At 38.0% G+C, this 21,732-nt stretch overlaps 1 protein-coding gene across 2 annotated transcripts in view; it reads right to left on the bottom strand.

Annotated features, from left to right (window-relative positions):
* The window catches only part of sbf2 (SET binding factor 2), a 132,914-nt gene that overhangs the window by 102,285 nt on the left and 8,897 nt on the right, over nucleotides 1–21,732 (bottom strand). For both annotated transcript variants that reach the window (XM_066700843.1, XM_066700844.1), the window contains exon 2: nucleotides 5,856–5,941. In XM_066700843.1, coding sequence (XP_066556940.1) covers nucleotides 5,856–5,941 — 86 coding nt within the window. The remainder of the gene's footprint in view (nucleotides 1–5,855; nucleotides 5,942–21,732) is intronic.

Genomic DNA, 21,732 nt, shown 5'->3' with positions numbered 1-21,732 from the left:
AAAAGCTGGAAGAGAGCTGTTCCCAATTATACTTTCCAGAAGAGCTCGGACAGCCACTGTAATTTTAAAGAAATTCTAAACGGTTTATTTGTGTCATACCCAACTCAATGTCATACTCATAAAATACAACTATTAGGGAACTTGGAGATTCCAACGCTGCTGTAATGCAACAACAGGCAGCAAATAGCACAGTGTAGTTCGCATACCGCTCCTTCGTGTAAAAAAGAAAAAGACATGCCATTTTTCCATGAGCTCTGTTAGAATCCTTTAATGCACAAACCTCGTGTGAAGGGTGAAGGGAAAAGGGCACCTGGGCTTCTGCCAGCAGACACTTTCATGAAAACTATAGATATAGATCACCTTGAATTAGGTCATCGTGCATTCCAGAACGAAGAAGCTCGCTTACGAGACCGTGCCATTCAGACACTCGAGGGGCACACGCACGCATGTAACAAGACGCAGATGGGAAGATCCTACGTGAATAATGGGACAGGTGGTCAGTCTACCTCCGCAGGTTCCAACACCTGCTCTGGAATCTGGTTTGTATCACAGCAAAAAAAAAAAAAAAAAAGGGATTCCATTAAAGATTCCTGAAATATCTCTCGGCAATATTTTTCAGTCCTTTTAGGCACAGCAATACGTAAGGAACACATGAACAGTTTGGAACAAGAACTGGCTGTTCTTTCCATCACAGTTCAGGGCCCTGGAGCATCTCAGTATATCAGGTTCAGTGACATGCCTTGGCAAACTAAGCTCACCTTGATTAAACCATTCAATTATGTAATGTTTAAATGATGAAGATATAATGGTGTCCTTTTTATGGCTGTGCTGTGTGTACCTTCCAATGGCTATGATGCTTCTAAACCTTTCAGGGTGAGGAACTCAATGCTCTGGGAGGGAGACGAGCCATATTTAAGACCAGCCCAACGCTACTACTTTCCCAATGTATCTGTACAGCAGATGAGTTATTTTCTAGGTGGGTGAGACACCATGTCTTGAGTGACACACATCGACTATGGCTATTAGATATATCTACACCAATCCGTTTTCCCTTAGGCCTATGCTGAACTGAAGGTAAACTGCAAACCTGGATTGTCCATTTAAAAACGATTCTTGTTCAGAGCAGGATTCTTACAGTTCCTCTAAAGGAAAAGCTTGATCAGAACTCAATCCTATCAGATAATATGTTAATATGTTTTGCCATTTTATCCACCTGCAATAATTAGGACTATTTTGTAATAGTATACGGAGACAAAATGCGTTTTTATTTTTCTCTTATTTTTGTCTTATTTCACTTCTAAAACAGACTGCACGCCCAAACATAGGAGGCAAAAGTCTGTGAAATGTCAAAGAATCAGCTAAGATTGTTATTCCGATATAAAGAGAGGTTGATAGGGCAACTATAACAAAAGTCATTATTTAATAGATACTGGAATCCATCAGCTAAGACAATATGCAAGAACAGAGCTAAGTCACGTCATCACTTGTTGAAATCACAGTCTTATGGATTACTGGAAAACATGCAAAGGGAACTGGGGGAAAAGGGGCTGGGAAGTAGCATTATCTTATTAAATTGCAACCAAAACAACACTGTGGAAATACACAAATATCTACACGGATATTTCACACATGGCTCTAGTTCTTTCTGACTTGAGATCATCTTGAACTTTCTCTGCAAAAGCATATAGAAATACACTATAGTTTGCCAGAATAAATAAATAAACAAGCTGCAGAATAGTAAACTCACAGGAGGGATGCTATTGAACCTCTGGGTCTGCAGTAATTTAATGCTACTGTTGCTCACAAGATTAACAACAGCAATCAGCCAAAATGATTTGGGAAACTCAGTAATTGGCCCCGTCATGCATCATGGGCTCTTTAAATGACTCTAGGAGACCGAGATCAACAGGCCCCTGCTACAGGCCTGCACACAGTCACAGAAAGCAGCCTGATAATGGCCAAGACAGGGGGCCAAAATACAGGGCATGGCAACCTTTCGACCCAAAAGGATGGGGATTTCTCAATTAAGAAGGGAAGAGGAATGGGTTTGCACAAACTGTCCGATAAACAAAGATATACATTTGTTCACACAGGAAATACCAATATCAACTGCACGCTGCCAATAAAGAATATGTGTTCCCAGTTATACCGGAGGAGATTTGATCAGATATAAAAAAAAATGCATTCTGGATTTGTGAGAATAAATTATAACATGTTTTGTTTGTTATTATTAACAATTTTTAATTGATTGTTTATTATTTGTATTATGTTATTGTTTCTTAATCAACAACAACAACAACATTTTGAGAGACATACATACATCTTTCTACATTGTACAATATGGATGAAAAGCTAAGAAATACAAACAAGGCCCAACCTCCGCTGTGTCCCCAATAACAGCTCTCCAATAACCGGTTTAGCTAACACTGCAGCGGGCTTTGCACTCGCTACAGCACCATCCACATTTCTTCCTGCAGGATTTAAAAAGCCAAAGTTGATGAGTGGTGCATTGACAACCTATTTATATCTCCTACTTCTGTATATGTAATATTTGGAGAGCTGTTAAACAGAAGCTGAAGTCTGTGACCCTGTCAGCAGATGGGAAACAGCAGGGTAATCTGCATTTCATTTTATTTATTTATTATACATGTATGAGTTTATAGATTTAGTGTTATTTGAATATGCTAATGACCGGGTTATTTACAACACCTGTATTCCACTTGTTTTTGTACCTTTTTGCACAATTAAATTGGCAAATGTAGTGATTGAGAGTGAGCAGACGGATCTGTGACTTGTCTGGAAGTCCTTGAGAGGAGCATGAGAACAGGGGCTGGGGGCTGAAGATGATGCCTGTGAGAAACTGAAGCTAATTGAAAGGCAAGGGGCTTTGTCAATACATAATATATACAGATCTCCCACTTAGAACAATTTTCTTTGCCTTCAAAAATTGTGCCGTACTGTACCGTACTATAATAATAGTGTAATTCCCCACCACTTCTATGCGATGATTGCGTTTACTTGGTTCTTATTTTAGTTAACTGAGGGGTGTTCAGCGTAATTGTAAGAATCATCATACGTAACCAATTTAAAATCTTTTGCAACGTTCCTTTTGTTTTGCTTACATAACTGACACAGATCTTGGATGTTTTCCTCTATTATGTGAACTATCCAGATGAGAACATATAGAGCATTAACACATTTTATGAGGGACCAGAGCAAAACATAATGCCATGTCTTACTCAACTATCTACACAACGAAAATATTAACCACATTAACCATGGGGCTAACAGCAAGAAAACTTTCCCTTCATGTGGTTTGTGAAATGTTTCATATTGTACAAATTACATGCAAAGGCTTCATTACAATGAAGCCCAAAATATTAAACTATGCAATGTTTTTCTACAGAACCCATTAGCAACAACTACAGAATTAGTTGCAATGTTTTGTGTCCTTCATTGGCCAAGCAAATTAAACTAACAGTCCTTGTTTTAAGTTGTACATCCACTCCTTGAGTGTGTAGTGGACCTAACATGTCTTTTAGTATACATTTTCAGTAATACTGCAAAAACAGTGTATGCATATGAGTTATAGAAATATGCTAATTGTTAAAATGCAAAAGAATGTAAAATGTACTACAATTGTTCATGTATATGAGTTTTGTTACACATGTTTGATAAGGTTCCAGTATATTACAATTATAATAACATGGTAATTGAGTATAATTTACAACTTCCAACAAAAGGCAGATTTAAAGAGAGCCCCCTCTTTAAACATTCAGCTAGGGCACACCATGAGGCCGATTAGTTCAGAAGACAGCTTTCAAAATTTCTCTGATATGTAAAACATTTATTTAAGAGAGACATACCCAGTTATTATTTGTTTTAATTGGCAAAATGAAGAGCATAAAAGCATTCAATTTCAGTAATTCATCAAACATGCTGGTTAGCACTGATATACTGAATTTTTCACTTAAAGGATATGGGCCTAATTTTATGGATTTGGCAATTACACATTTTTTATTGACATGCATTATAAAAGTTTGCAAATCAGCACTTGCATAATACTACATTCATTGTTTTCAGAAACAAAAGGAAAACAAAAAAGAGAGAGAAAATTAAGATTTGTGCCATCATGGGTAATTTTGGTTCTTTTAATTATAGTCACATTTTATTTGTTTTGGAAGTAGAAATAAAATTGCTTTGAGATGGAGGCTCCCCTGAGAAAAAAAAAAAAAAGACACAAACACACAGATTCACTCCAACGATATTCACCACAAACATGTCCTTGTACCTTATACTAAAGTTCGGGAAAGGACGATATTGTTAACGCTTCTTTCTTCATTCAAAATTCCCACAAGGGCAGAACATTTATCATGTGTTCATCAAAAAGAATATCCAATTACTTCAATTGAAATGAGTGTGAAGTAAATGTTTTGAAAACTCCACGGTGTCTGTAACAGTATATGTACAAAATCCCAAATACAACAGTCAAGACACAGGCAAGCCACAAATAAACAACAACTGTTTCTGCATATTTGATAATTCTAAATCAGACACAGATACAGAAACAAGTCCCCTGGGATGTGCAAAATATGCATCAGAATGCGTCATCGCTTCAATTATTACAGATGTTTACTTTTAGATTTTGCCGTTTGCGTTTCCTGCAAATTTTCTAAGAAAATGTATAGTCAATAATTAATCCGACAGTTAGTAAAACGCACACATATGATGACCTGCTTCCTCCAGTCATGGATCATACAGTAGGTTGTGAACTATGCAGAAGCTGCTTTTCGGAAGGACAACACAACTGTCAGGATGTATTGTTATATTCTGAACAACAGACTACTGCCAGCATTGATGGCATTATATGTCAAGAGCCCATTCATTTGCCAAGACAATATAGTGATGGCACACTCTTGGGACTGTAACACAGAGGTGCAAGGAGATCTGCAGTGAAAGTGCAGTGCTATACACAAAAACACAGTTGTGCACCTTTAGTATTCTGTTATTAATTGAACCACTAATAATAACTACAAGGTGAGCTTTGTATTTTGAACAAATTGGCTTGAATTGAATTTTAAAGTATGAACAATTATTTTGAACATGTGGTTCCATTAAACCCATGTTTGTCCTGTATTTCTAATCAGGAAATAATGAATTACAAATTAAGGTCACTTGTATCAAACTTGAGGCCCTCATTGCATCTCGAAGGCTTGAACACAAACACAGAGCTCCACATTGATGGTATTAATCCATCACTGATCACTGATCCTTTTTTTTGTCTTACGATTGTCTGATTTAGCCTTCAGTTTGCATAGACAAAGCCTTTTATATTAATCAGTTGAGACCTGCTCCAAATCCCCTTTGGGTATTATGACATGTACTTCCATTGATATTATTGTGTTGAGTCCCACAATGGTGAAGGGTGCTGCAAACTATGACATATTTGTAAATCAGTTGATAAATAAACCGATGACCAAGGATATGATAACAAATGAGGAAACTGAGACATAAGTAATGATACAAACACATTTATATAAATATAAATGTAAAAGCCTGGTATGTAATAGTATTTGGATAGCAGCTTTGAACATGTAGAGGAATATTTCAGGACATGTAAGTAAGGAAAGTCGAATAAATATGATCTACGTGCGTCTAAAGTTGTTTTGCTGCAGTTCGGTAATTAAATATAACCATATCATCTGTTGCTCATTCTTCCTCACGCATGCAGATGTGTAAAATAACATCTGTTCTGAGGAAATTCATAAATGCCCTCGAATTCAGCCCATGCTGCTTTTTTAAGACTCCTATCATCGTTTAAAAGAAATAAACGAATAAGTGGTTGATTTACTTACCATTTCAACCCCCTGAGGGAATGGAGTATCATCCCAGTCTTTTTCTGGGAAGCGCTGGATAATTTTTCCACATCCCTCTCCTGATCCTGCATGAGAAAAAGTAAAACATTAGAAATGTACAGTATCTTCTAATTGACACACATTTACATGTAAGTACACACTGTAGCCAAATAACCCAAACATGTCTTGACTAAATTATATTTTGAGTTTATTTATTGAGTCTCTTATTTTAAGTGTTTACATACAAGTCCTTAAGCATGCATGATAAAGAAATGGCTTACATGTTTGTCTGCAGAAATCACTAAACTCACATAAGCTAATTGCTAGCAACAAACCCTTAGGTCGGTTGATGTTTAGAGAGCACTGGGTCACAGGTGTAACAATACACCAGCATTTCAATTTCTGCAGTAAATATACCACAGTAAGTGGAGTACAGTTCAACTGGTCTAGTTGTCTTCTGTTTTCCTCCTTCAGTGCTGTAATCAGCAGTGTAAATGGTAGTATCTGTTATTAAACAACAGATTGGAGCAGGAGGAATGACAATTCATTCCTTTGAAGTTACTAACCGTCAATAAGCCGACTTCAGTACCAAGATACCTGTAATCTGTTTCTACTCAATTCCTTGGCTGTGTCAACTTAAACATTTTAGAAAGTGTATAAATATGGCAGGCTACTCAGCGTGTTCAGCTGTTTGTGGCAACACGCGCTATAAATGATTTCCATTCAGCCTTACGATTCGTTTGACAGGCTTTTCAAAAGCTGTGCCTCCAAGCCATTGAGTGGTTTCTGCCTTGATACCCCGTTTACATATTCATTTTCTCTCTGTAAATAATTTTGAAGCTTGCAGCCACTTGTTGATCTTCAAGACAAGCAAGTGAAGGAATTACCCAGAATGACTGCGGAGAAACAGAAGGCAATAGTGGAATGCAAATTTGAATACACTATAATATCAAGCAGATGCTGTCACTGGTCTTGTTCATAATACTCCACAAACAGGAAATATTTATTTTTCAGACAGACTGATTTATAATTTATATTCATTTATTTCCTTGTTGCATAATAATGCATGCAATATAGGTCTATTTTTTATAAAAATACCAATATCAATCTAAGACAAATGTCTGCACAAAGCTTTCCTTAGGACAGGAAGGAGATAAGGTATGTGAACAACAATCTCAATGCAAATCCTATGAAAACAAACAACAAATGATAACATTCGTCCATCCGATTCAGCACAAATAACTGAAGTATGTTGTTTTCTCCAGGACAGATGTTTTTTTATTTTTATGCACAAGGGGGAAAAGCCTTTTAGTCTAAAAATAAATGTTTCGAGGTGCTTTCTTCTTGACATTCCAGTTTGTTGTTCTTTGACAAAACATAATACGGTACACTGCAAGACAAGGCGCTGAGGGTGTGTGCTTCACAGCTAGCCAGTTGTTGAAGGCACGGGCGTTGCAGTCATGTACTTTATTCTTCTCTCTATCCCTCCAAAGAAAGTAATTATTAAAACAGATGCTGTGGTCAATGAGCAAGAGTGTGCGTTTGGCATAGGGCAGGGGTGTCGTGTTCCCCTCATTGGCCTAGAAGACAGCAAGTGCGCCGTTTTCCCCCCATTTATCAACTAGAGTGCATTGGCAAGCCGCACGGAAGAAGAAGAGAGAACTGATGCGTCTTTAAGGCATGTTAAAATAATGGCTCAATTACGAAGGAAAGGCGAAAAGAGAAAGCGCAGAAAAATGGAAAAACAGAATAATTTAGTAACAAAGTACATGTATTTCTTCTGACAGAAGTACATGATTAGTTGCAGGATACGAATATAGTGTGCTGATTGAACTGCTCTGCACCATGCCAATAACACAAAGTCACTGCACTTTTGATTTTAAGAAGCAAATGGTGGCAGAAATCTCAAAAAAAGTGTTACATTGTTTTCTGATTTTTATTTTTATTTTTTGGAAACAAAATTTTTAATATAAGAGTTTATTGTATGGGTCATAAAAATAGCTTTCATTTTATGATTTCATAAACTGAATAGAGTAAAATAAAATTGTAACCAAATCCACTTAAACCAGGAACAGGCATCTTCCCAGGACTTTCAAAAAATATATATTTCATCCAACAATCCAACAATCCAAAGTGAGCTATAAACGTTGTGACCTACTTTCTAAACTGCATGAAGAGTTCACAAAAATGTGACAGTGATCAATAAGAGAAAGGACACTGGGAAAGGTCTCGGTAGTATAAACTTTCTGTAACTCACAGTTCATCTTTCATAATGCAGAGTCCATACAGAGAGATTATATGATGATCTGTTTTAAAGATGGGCATACGAGAGAGACAAAAGCATCAGTAGTGAAAAAGCAAAAACCCTGACGTTGGTGATACAGGACACACTCACTAGGTTTAAACCATGGAAAAAATTCAAGGATGCGACTGGATGACAAATGCACTTCATTTTCTAACATTGTATGCTGTAAAGTACTAGGGGCTGGATTAAATCAAAACTTTGACCCACACGCTAAAAGCAAACTACAAACCTGTACATCATAGCGGTTACATTTATTATTAGAAGAAAGTGTCATCTTACTAAAAATGCAGACACAACTGAGTACAGTTCTGTAGTTTTCTATTAGCGGGTGGGTCAAAGTTTTGATTTAATCCGGCCCTAGGTATCACTTTGAGGAACATTGGCAGTATTCAGCGTCTCGATGAGGAATCACAGTTGAAAACAAAGTGAAAAGATAAATGTATTAGACAAATGTATACAGTTATAGGAAGACTTGTATCAACAAAAATTCAGCCCTTAACCTTAAAGGGTAAATTGTGGTTAAAATAACCTCTGAAGAAACGAAGCACATTGGAATGGCAAAGTGAATGTTTTACTTGGACAACCAGAAGTGTTAGTTAATGTGAAATTGAACACAAATGTAAAATCTCCCCTGAATCAAATGTATAACCAGGAGGAAGTCTTCTGTGGTATAAAGCCATGGCAAAAACTAATGTTCCAAGGTGCAAGATAAAATGTATTTGCAAGGCCGGAGTCTGTCACAGCCAATAAATAAATTACAACGGTGGATTAAAACAAGATGTTCAGTATGAAGTTAGTCAAATATTAAGTGCTGGAAACAAAATATGGACAAGTAACACAAAGCAGATTACAAGAAAGGACAGCCATTCATTTGCAAATGATCCATTTCTACTCAACATGTAGTATAGGGCTGTTCTTCAACTAGAATAATGAACAAAAGAAGAAACAACAACATTCTTTTACGGCCATACTTCTGTCCCAGGCTAAATAAATCACTCAAGAAAGTCTAATGTGTGGTGGAGGACGACATTGGTTTAAAAAAAAAAAAAAACACCTATCCTTCATTTAATTTGCATCTGAAAGAGTTTTGCAGCACAGACACCGAGAACCAAGATAAACTAAGAGTGAAGTCAGAGCATGAGAGAGATTACTGTGAGGAGACTGAGCTGAAATAAAGTGCTGTAATATGAGTTCAAAATTATGAGCCAGACAGATAAGACAAATAAAGTCGAACAACAATAGACAAATACATCCAACCACAGCAGCAGGGTGTGACTGTTAAAGTCAGTGAATGCACCTACTTAATGGACATTATTCAACAATTGTATTCCACTGAAACACTGGGTGCTTTTGTCCCATTCAGTACAAAATATGGTAATAAATACTCCTGTAAATATTTAAACTGAAATATAAGGTACTGCAGATTTAAAGTGCAGCGCATTCTGTTCTCAGGAAGAAAAAAACAACAGAATTAAATCACATTTGTGCAAACAATTACAAAAATCTGCAACTCTCAGTAAATTAGAGGTATAATTCATACAACCAGTCTTCCAAAAGCTGTGTCAAAACCCTACTTAATCAGCAAACTGGAAGAAAAAAATGGAAACAATTTTAATTATGGAACCATAAAGAATTCCTTTTTCCCAAAGCCAAAAAAAGCAACTAGCAATCTGTTTTTCAACATGCAGTTCGTCACATATCATATAACCTTATGACTTCATGTTTAATTTAAAGCACGTGATCGCAAAATACACATTAATACATGCAAGTTTAGTAATTGTGTTTGGAAACATAATTTTGCCATTGCAACTGTGCTGCACAGACACATATGTACCTGAAAGTTTGCGACCCTATCCAAAGAACAAGTAAGTATACTAAGATTACATACAACGAGGTAAAATATTGGATGCGACAAAGCACTGCTCTTGACAGCAGGTTTGCTCAGGGAAGAATCGTGAAAAAAGCAGTTGCCACTAGTACTGAGTATTGAAATGGTGGTTCAAAGATTTGATTAGGTGCAGGCCTAGGTCAATCAGCAAAGGCAAGGGATTCAGTGGGTGACCTGCTTGGCATTAATGTTGGGATCCACCATTGTTACCCAACTGGATGCTTTTTATTTTGACTAATATTCATCTTTCTAGACATACCCAGGACACTTTTCTGCAGAAGCAGGTCAACTGAGTATAGAAAATGTTACCACTAAAAGCACAGTGATTATAAAGTGCTGATGTCACGATGGCGCTGTAATGTTGATCAATCAGAATCTTCTGAGAAACAGCTTGAAGAGGTTATTGCATCCATAACGGCAATTCTACATAAATAATTCACAGTTCTTGGAGAATAAAGTATTCAATTTAATAAGAAACAAAAAGGGATGGGACTGTTGTTTAAAGGCATACATGAGCTACTATATTTTGTACAACTTCGAATAAACAGACTTGCAGTTCCCCAATACTGAAGGAGACTGTGAAGGGTTGCGACAGAATTCTACCATCATCTTCATCTTGCAGTTGAGCAAATGTTTTAGGATTCTTGCTTCCAGACAACATTCCAGTCAATTAGATTTAGTTTCTTGGCTATTTTCATTGCTATCGCAGCCTAACCTTTATAAGATTACAACTGCTTTCAATTCACTTGATCCGGTACTGGACTGATAAATGGAAAATAATAATAAGATTTTTATTTTTAAAATGAAAACGTTGCTAAGGAGCTGTTGATACAAACTTACTGAATGTGTAGTGGCATGTAAATTACATATACAGTGAGGGAAAAAAGTATTTGATCCCCTGCTGATTTTGTACGTTTGCCCACTTACAAAGAAATGATCAGTCTATAATTTTAATGGTAGGTGTGTTTTAACAGTGAGAGACAGAATAACAACAAAAAAATCCAGAAAAACGCATTTCAACAAAGTTATAAATTGATTTGCATGTTAATGAGGGAAATAAGTATTTGATCCCCTATCAATCAGCAAGATTTCTGGCTCCCAGGTGTCTTTTATACAGGTAACGAGCTGAGATTAGGAGCACTCTCTTAAAGGGATAAACCTGTATAAAAGACACCTGTCCACAGAAGCAATCAATCAATCAGATTCCAAACTCTCCACCATGGCCAAGACCAAAGAGCTGTCCAAGGATGTCAGGGACAAGATTGTAGACCTACACAAGGCTGGAATGGGCTACAAGACCATCGCCAAGCAGCTTGGTGAGAAGGTGACAACAGTTGGTGCGATTATTCGCAAATGTAAGAAACACAAAATAACTGTCAGTCTCCCTCGGTCTGGGTTTCCATGCAAGATCTCACCTCGTGGAGTTTCAATGATCATGAGAACGGTGAGGAATCAGCCCAGAACTACACGGGAGGATCTTGTTAATGATCTCAAGGCAGCTGGGACCATAGTCACCAAGAAAACAATTGGTAACACACTACGCTGTGAAGGACTAAAATCCTGCAGCGCCCGAAAGGCCCCCCTGCTCAAGAAAGCACATGTACAGGCCCGTCTGAAGTTTGCCAATGAACATCTGAATGATTCAGAGGAGAACTGGGTGAAAGTGTTGTGGTCAGATGAGACCAAAATCGAGCTCTTTGGCATCAACTCAACTGGCCGTGTTTGGAGGACGAGGAATGACCCCAAGAACACCATCCCCACCGTCAAACATGGAGGTGGAAACAATATGCTTTGGGGGTGTTTTTCTGCTAAGGGGACAGGACAACTGCACCGCATCAAAGGGACGATGGACGGGGCCATGTACCGTCAAATCTTGGGTGAGAACCTCCTTCCCTCAGCCAGGGCATTGAAAATGGGTCGTGGATGGTATTCCAGCATGACAATAACCCAAAACACACAGCCAAGGCAACAAAGGAGTGGCTCAAGAAGAAGCACATTAAGGTCCTGGAGTGGCCTAGCCAGTCTCCAGACCTTAATCCCATAGAAAATCTGTGGAGGGAGCTGAAGGTTCGAGTTGCCAAACGTCAGCCTCGAAACCTTAATGACTTGGAGAGGATCTGCAAAGAGGAGTGGGACAAAATCCCTCCTGAGATGTGTGCAAACCTGGTGGCCAACTACAAGAAACGTCTGACCTCTGTGATTGCCAACAAGGGTTTTGCCACCAAGTACTAAGTCGAAGGGGTCAAATACTTATTTCCCTCTTTAACATGCAAATCAATTTATAACTTTTTTGAAATGCGTTTTTCTGGATTATTTTGTTGTTATTCTGTCTCTCACTGTTAAAATACACCTACCATTAAAATTATAGACTGATCATTTCTTTGTCAGTGGGCAAACGTACAAAATCAGCAGGGGATCAAATACTTTTTTCCCTCACTGTAACTTGAAAAGGACAACAGCTGGAATCTCATACATTTGGACTGATGATGATTCTCCCCCGTTTTCCAAATTAGTTCTGCTACTTTCCACAAAACTGAGAAGTAGATTACCTCTAGTTTAAGCCAAGTTCAGTATTTTTATTTTTTTTTGTCATTCTTGGAACTGTGTTTTTCCTACGGCTCCCAATGTACATTGAATTGAGCAAATGCTTAAACCAATCATCTCTTCTTTATCACTTAATTAGTCACTTAAATACACACCTAGAGAAGAGTAGCATTACTTCAACCACATTATATATAAAAAATATATAATAATTAATGAGCTCCTTTATCATTTTAGAGGGAGAGAATAAAACAAGCTTAAAACAACACAATTGGTACAAGCCACTATTTACATTTTATGCAAGAAAACTACTTTAAGTTTTCTGGGTGCAGCAAACTTTTGAGCTTCATTACAATATTCCCCGAATCTGAAAAATTCTATAAACAAGGACTAAAGATTGCTGGTGCAGACATTGTGTTTACATGGCACTTAAAATCCTGTGTGAATCCGACTACAAAATCATGGAATCCACACCGTGTAAACTTTCCAACTTTCGGACTTGGAAATCATGGTTTGTCCCTGTAATCCCAATCCAGGTAACAGGATTTGCGGGCGTGGTTTAGCGGATTCAAATCCTATTTCAATCACATCGTGCTGCCTTGTAAACTTCGGGATCATTTCCAATATTATTTCAGCAGTGTGCATGGTGTGCGTATTAAAGTCAGAAACCAGTCCAGCCCATGAGTGGATGTGTGTCATATGGGTTGTGAATATAGTGTCTTGTCAGAAAGAGGTATCGTATGTTATCCCTGAAAGCTTTTTTCAGATAAGAAAATTAAACCAGGGAAATACGATTTTATTGGTATCTAATGAAAGAAAACAAAAAACAAGGTGATCCATCTCTATGTAAACCTCAATCCAGCAATTTATAAGTAGGGAAATCTGATTACATCACAGACAAGATTAACACTGTATTTTCTCAACAACTTTCAGTGTAGGCCTAAACTGTGTATTCCAATGTGTGAGATCTGATTCCATGGCATCTCATCACTTTGTACCATGTGCCAATTTCGCAGTGAAGATTCAAAGCTGTTACTGTATTTTGAACGAATCTGTTAAGTACGTCAGATGCGTTACGTTTTTTCTATTGCAGTTGTTGCCTGTACTGCAGATTTATAACCCCCTTCTTCAGGAGTTTGGCGCTCTGGATGTCCAGCAGTTTGTCGCTTAATGTATGTATGTAGTTTTAACCAGAGCTTATTGTCAGGTAGCTGTCAAAGAGTAGTATAGACTACTGCCTGTCCTCCATAGTTCTGGTGGTGAAGGTCAAGATAACACTTTGGATCAATGAAAGACAGTAGCTGACAATATCTGTAACCTTCCATGGTCCAAATTACCATTGCATACTGATATCCTTTTAGCTTTTGGAGGATCACAAGTGCGTGGGCATGTTCTAATCCTGGCTTGGCGCGTGGGCTGACCGTTCACCAATGCAGTGTGGATGCTTCAGTCAGAAATGGCTCAGTACCAGGGAAAAAACACACTGATAATCCATAAAGATTTAACTAATCTGTGACACACACATACATATGCATACACATACATATATAATAGACTGGATTCTTTTGGTTGTTTTGATATAAGATTTTTAGCCACATGTACTGCTTATATGTATAAACTCTTGCAGCCTTGCAACTCTTGAAACAGTGAAAGGCCATCAGTCCTCCTACTGTAGATCACACGCCTTGCTGCCTAAGTGCCTAAAGTTGGCTGTCAGCAAAACCCTTCAACTGGCAGCCCCTGTCAGGCACTTTGCAACGGCTGGCAATTAATCTCCCAAAACATCTAACCCCCACTGTGGCACTACGGGCAAGTCATTAATACATCCCTGACTTGACAAGGCATCAGGTGTTTGATGCATGCACTAATTGAAATCACATGCTTGGAATGTAAGATGCAGCTCCAGTTTCAGCCAACGATGACAGTAAATGACAGAATTCCTCAAATACCGGCATGCTGGAACCTAAACTATAAATCACAACTAAATCAGTCCTAACTGTCAGTTATTGCCCCCCAAATAACAATAAAGTGCTATAGTAAACACTAGTTTTGAACTCCAGATCAAAGCAGTGGCATGTAATTTTGAAGATAGCCTTACAATAACAAGCCAAGATGAATTCTAAACAACCAGTTAATTCCCATTGGTTTCACATAGGCCTCATTAACCTTTTCACACTGCCAAGAAACAATTATAAAGGAAAAAGATCAAATTAACCTCCAAAAACGCTTAAAAACATTGTATTCTTGTAAGATCCACAAAGTTCTGTGCACATGCCAAGTGATGCTGATAAGTACGCTTTTTCATTGCTTGAGTACTCAGATTGTGCCGCACGTAAACAGTTTTGATGCGTCACATTGCTAGATCACAGACTTCCCATAACACATGAACATAAATCAAGCCATTTAACGTTTCAGGAGTATGCAAGAACTCTTCATTCCTGGGCAATTTCGAGAAGGTTACCAAGGCCCAACGTCAAGACCTAAACACATCTGAATTGTGAAACAAGTTTTTCCAGCAAACTAATGAAAAAAACATCAAGCATTTCTCAATATAAAATGTGTTTTGTTTTGCTGCCTCTGTCAAAATATACACTATATATCAAAAATATATCACTTCCATTTGTATAATACATTTTAATGAGTGTAACTAACAAAGCAAAGAACCTCACACCACCAAATCTCTTAACACAGGGTGCAAGTAAAACATAAAAATGTGTGAATAATTAAAACAAAAAAAGCATTAGATACAGAGATCACTGTACACATTCCTGCATGCCAGAAACACACAGGAAATTACTTAATTACTTAAGCTATATTTTTTCTGCAGAATAACAAAACTCAAAAGCATGATTGAATTTTCTTTAACAGCTTCACACATCTCCTGAACTGTTCTTGCAAGAGATAAGAATCTCTCAGACTACAGCCGTTCAGATCTTAAGCAGACTTCCACATTGCAAGACTGCAGCCAGGTCTCATTCAGGTGACTGCAGAGACCCTTAGATAAAGACAATATTGGTCACAGTTTAAAGTCTCAGATGGTCAAAAGCACAGCAAGATCAATTTATATATTGACTACGGCATTTTTTAGAACCAAAGATCGGGTCCTTTGCTGTGGGGCCGAGTTCAGTCATTTATAACTCTGCTTTCAAAGGGCACCCACTGACATTGCCTGTATGCAACTCAGACACCTCATCTCTTGTACCCCTAGAGCAATTTACACTTAACTCTTTCAATTGATTTCCCTTGAAGTTGAGTCTTCGATCAACCCCACCTCCCCCGTGACGTCAATGCACGTGTACTCCCTGTATCATTTTCCAATGATTGTTTTCATTCCTTTCTGATCTTGGCATCCATTTGATCACAGACACAAGAAATACCCAGTCTCATCCATTAATACAAGGCCTAATCTCAACCAGCAGAATGTGTGAAGGACAACTATGAGATAGACGTTAACCTTAAGGCATCACACAACATAATTATTACCAGAGCCTGTCTCGGGGAAGATGAATCCCATGCACTTGTGGTTTTATTCCTCGCTGTTTCTCGATCCACAAAGTGATGAAACGACACATCCTGAAACCTAAATAAAACACTCCTATACCCTTATTGCAGCTGCCATTTTTGGTGAATGTTCAAACACTGAGGGGTTAAATGCTGCTAAATTAAACATAAATAAAGTTAAACAATAAAACAGATACTTTAAATCACACAATCCTACCAACACATGACGACATACAAAACACATTCTTCTAGTCTGTAATAGTTCTTTAAGACTAATGACTTTTATAGAAAGCCCCAGCCCCCACCCCTGACTAAAGTGATGAGAGAGATAAAAGATTTTGAATAATGAGTAGGACATCTCGTTTCATTTCACACACAAAAAAAAAAAAGAGACAATTTCACGAATAATATCTCATCTCAGCCTTTCGCAAACCCCTATCCTATGGTGACCTCTTAGCCGCAGGTTTTGATTGTTTTAATCTGTACTCTAATGAGGATGCGCTCCAATCAGAAGTGTAATGACCTTGCAGAGATGATATTCACCAGATCCCTGACAGGGGGTCTTAAAGTTGTTTACTATACGTGTCTCTCAATTCTGGACTAGCAAAGAGAACTGGAGACACAAGGAGATGCTGGCTGGGAAATTGTTTTTTTTTTTTCTTTTTCCACCATTCTTGACCTATAGTATAGATGATGAAGTAGCCTATGTAACTCTTCAGCATTCATGTGAAGAATATTCCAGCTAGCCACGAGTCAACATGGAAACAATCTGTTTCCCTCAGAGCCCGGAGAATGACCAGAAACTTGAAGGACTTTTGAACAATGCACATACTATGGCTTACAATAACACTTCTGCAACACGCATTATGAACAACATGTGCAGTTATACAGTGTAAACTAGAACACAATGTATGATTGCTGCAAATTTAAACAAATCAGCAATAATAATATTGTTACCATCATTATTTTACTGCACAGTTTATAATAAATTGTCTGGTCTGTTACTCATTTGTTTAAATTATTAAGTTTTTAATATCAAACAATGTTACAGACTGTCCTCTTGGCTCTTCCCAAAGACACACTGACATTATTAATTTTGTATATACAATCACTGGAGAAGGTGCATTTCTTTCTAATTGTAATGTTATTGAGCATTCAAATACACTATTCTACCAGAAAAAAAAAAAAAAACTACTTGATTAAATTTAATTGCAACAACAATCCTGGGAATAAACTGCTCTGACATACTGTTAAAAATGGTCTACACCAAGTGCTATGTGTCCCTGTCTAGTGAAACTATACGTTTAACTTATTATAGCCCTGTTTCAGATACTGCTAGGAGGTTTCTTACCATACAGACTATTCTTCAGTTAAATGGTAATTTCAGCTTTGTACAGTACAGTTTGCTTGCATGTCTTCAGATGTTTAACTGTATTAAACTGATCCCATTCATATACTCCATGTTTCAAACTAGGAGCTGTACAACATCCATGGTAGGAACTGCAGTTTTTTATAATAATTCTTGTTTGTTCAATAAAATGTACAACACAATTCTAACAATAAGATGTATCAAAATTACACTACCATAAAAATGTTAACTCGATAAATACTGAATGCAATTTAAAAAAATATATCGGTTTTTGGTGTGCTTATAATTGCTATGGTTTCCAAAGCAAACACAGGAGGGTTGACTTTATTTGCAAATATAAAAGCAGATGTTCTATCTCCTTGCAAAGATTTCATTTATCTTCTCAGTGGTTCTCTAAACAGCCAAAAAGCTTTCATAAATCAAGCGTTTACTGGGCCAGCGTTGCTGCCTTTTCAGCATGCCAGAGCTGAAACTGACTGATTTTCGTCAGTGTTACATAACTCCTTCACCTAGCTTGGCACAGGCCATGAGCAGGTGCACTGCCATGGGGATGACCGATATCTTCTACGCTGGCTCTTACGGAAGGTGCTTAAATCTTGGCTAACTGTTTAAGCAGTATCAGCACTTTTATAGTACATTAACCATGCTGCGTCATACTGCACTAACAGATAAACTGACCATAGAAAATTCCATGCAATACTTTTAAAACAGACTGCAAAATAGAAAAGACATGTCAAGTCTGCACTTTCAGATTCATTTTGCATGTACAGTTCCTCAAAACTATATATATTCTGCATTTATACACAGGACATTTAAATTGAATGTGATTTCCCTGAAATTTCTTTCAAACCGTTTCTTCTTCTTCTTCTTGTAAGTGGTTGCCATATCAGGGAAATGCAGAGAGGAAAAAATAAACGTGTGACAGAACGGAAATCATGAAAACCAATAATACCAAAAACAGAGACAGTTATTACACAGTGGATTGCCAGGGGGTTTGGATGAGAAAACACACGGAGATGAAAGGGCAGAGAAGCCACCAACCAGCCTGCAATAAAAAAGAATCCCAAAAAGGCTGTGCTTATAGGTCAAAAATAGTACCAAAAACTGGTAGGCCTATTGCTCACTTCTGCAGGTCTGGTGATAATCTACTGAAACAGTCATTATCTTTTGTTTGCAATCTGACGGGGAGGTATTTCACCTGAGAGGATGACAAACCAACCCCTTTAGTCAGTTCCCCCATCTCAGAGGGCTGAGAGGATTCAGAGTGACTTTCTTACAAGTCGTAAGTGGCTAAACAAACCATCTGAACAAGGATACCTGAGATAAGGGACTAAGCCACTCCTAATGTATGACACGACACCGGGCACACCGCTTCGGCACGACAACGGAGAGTGCGGGTCTCTCTCCCCGTATGCCAGCAAGCAAGCAAATGGGAACCAACCAATTCCGGCTCCCGTATCTCTTACACAGCTTCCAATGAGGATCCAAAACAAACTTCCCCCACTGGTGCATGCGTCCTACCCCGGGAGCCAGAATGCTGACCTTTACCTCAGACACAGCACTCTGACAGTTGGCTCGAGCTGCCTGTGAGGAGAGATGCTACTGACTGATCACATTACCCGTCTGCCTCGCTCCCACACACCGATCCGCTGCAGCCGACGCGATTTATCAAAGCCAGTCCCCGCACTTTATCATCCCCCTTGTAATCAAAATCGCATATTAAGGCTCGGGTGTTTTCTTAATCTGGCTAAGCAAGCAGGTGGTGTTTGGTTTTAATCCAGCACCTAATTGAAAAAAAATTGATCTTGATTGGAAACAGCGAGTCTCCCATTACAAAATCATGACAATTAAAAGCATGATATTGTCAGGATTTCACAAGACAAGGCCAGCTAGGAGTGTGCACCATGTATCCTGTTCACTTACAGAAAGAAGGAACTACACTGCTGTTTCCCGGATGTGTTTTACAAAAAATAACCCTTTTTCCTTGAAACCAAAACCAAAACGAAAAGATGCCTCTTCACTAGCCTGGCAATGACTTGGTGGGTGCTGTAACAAATCTAAACATCAGCAATATTATTTGTAACTCTGTGAAATGTTTTTCTTTTATTTAAGTACAACTGATTTCAATGCATGCATTATGAGAGGAAATGCATCTAGTGCGATTGACAGTGGTACAGCTTACGATATGCAATAGACCTGATACTGTAATACAAAAACCTGCCATTAAAAAGGATCAAGCTCTTTAAATCAAAAACAACCTCTGACACCGAAGACACATCTGTGCAAAAAAACACATTGCAAACCATGCCAAACAAAGTACACACACAAACTAAGAAACTAGAAAACGACCACTGCACTGAGTTAAAGATCATAAAATGTAACTGCTTTGAAGTCCCAAGCCAAACATTTATTTTCCCTGTACTTGGTTAACAGCATGTAAACATTTCCTTTGCACCTTTGAATGTGATCATAAAATGCAACACCCTCAGACAGTAATTTGTACTTCTCACTCTAATCAATATATACCTCCGAGGACTGTTAAAATGCACGCTATCACTCTCACAGCATTGGAGGTGATAAACAGGAAGCCAGAATGAAGCCTTGCTTTCCAGAGATTTTTTTTTCTTTAATGCTTTAGAAACGTCCCTGTTATGAAGCAGACAGCCCTCCTGAAATGTGTTGCAGATTAACGTTAATAACCAAGACCCATATTTTTACAATAAATGCATAACTAAGAGATCAGACTTTAGCATGCCACTGCTGTAGCTCGCTTTACAAAGAACGAAGACATATGTATCACATTCTCTCAACGAAATTCTTGCTCTTAAATAAATAAATAAATAAAAGATGAGTAACTATAATCTTCAGGAGATTATCTTCAGCCCGTACTTTGCAAAACCCCCTTGCCCACACGAAACATTAGGCAATATGGAGGTCAACATCCATGTAATTCATTCTTTATTTACTTCTAGAAGATTTTGGGACTCTGCACAATCTGTCCACACTTTTGCTTTAGACTGATAGCAAATCATTTTTTGACTTGAAAACAGACTCTGAGATAAAAACCACATTCCACACTCTAAAGCCTGATTTGAGGCCAATTCCCTCAATTATAACAGAACCCAAACTCACCGAAGGAGACCCGTCTCCAAAGGGCAAAGCAGGGCAATAATGCTGTACAGCACAAGAAAAATGAACATTTAACACTGAGCTGTGGACTGACAGTGTAAGAACTAGGCTACTACCTTATAGGGATTGAACCCTATTATTGCTCCACTCTTGAACCTTTTATATCTTAGACAACATACTGGTTTAATACAAGGTCTCTAAATTCCCCAGACAAGCACACACCCACCCTCCAATAAAAATCCAACAGCATTAGCTTCCTTGGTATATGTGCTTTTAAGTAGAATAGATCCATCCGGTGACATCACTGTAAAACCAGGAATCAGCAATATTTTCACGTTTCCTCATATTCATAGAACAGAGCAAAACAGTTTCTTTGAAGGAGATAGGAACATGCTGACTCAGCTGGTCCCATTTTGAAGGGACTTTGTCCCAAAGTGTTATTTCCCCTTTTTGTTTTTGAGTACAACAGGCCTTTGATAAAAAAAAAAAAAATCCACATTTATTCCATAAATTGAATGGAAAGTTATTTTTTTCTACCTTTCTGTCTAATCGTTTTGTATTTTGCATTCCAGTTCAACTGTTCTGTAAACGATGCTGAACTAATGAACAACATTTTCATGAGCACTCACTGCCTGCATGCAATAAAATCAGGGATAAATATTACATTTGGAGCAATATGCTGCTACTGCACATTAAACACCAATAATGGATGTAAAGTACTCTCATTATGAGTATTGTTAACAACCTTATCCTTTCAGCTGGTGAACTAATTGCTATGTGGCCGCTTTTTTTATTTTATTTTTTAGATGAGACCACTTATCTCACATTGGAGAGGTCTTGGACAGACAGACTTCAACAGGAACAGTAGCACATGCAACAAGAGCACTTGAGACTCTGCGATACTCTGCAAAGCAGCCGCCACTGCACAGAGATGAGGGCTCTGAGCTCACCTTGGAGTGATGTGAACAACAGACAACTCCTGTGGTGTAGAAGGTAGTGTGAAGACTTCAGGATGGTTGTGTGAAGTTAATGAGGCCCAAAGCAGCGCGCAACAGATTGCTGGCAATCCAAACCCCAGCTATCAAATCTAAATGAATCATCGGCATCTTTAAGTTAATTTAAAAAATCAAAGGTACTCTGATTC

The sequence above is a fragment of the Amia ocellicauda genome, chromosome 4 (genome assembly GCF_036373705.1).
Source record: "Amia ocellicauda isolate fAmiCal2 chromosome 4, fAmiCal2.hap1, whole genome shotgun sequence".
Taxonomy (NCBI): domain Eukaryota; kingdom Metazoa; phylum Chordata; class Actinopteri; order Amiiformes; family Amiidae; genus Amia; species Amia ocellicauda.
This window is presented reverse-complemented; position numbering and strand designations above follow the sequence as displayed.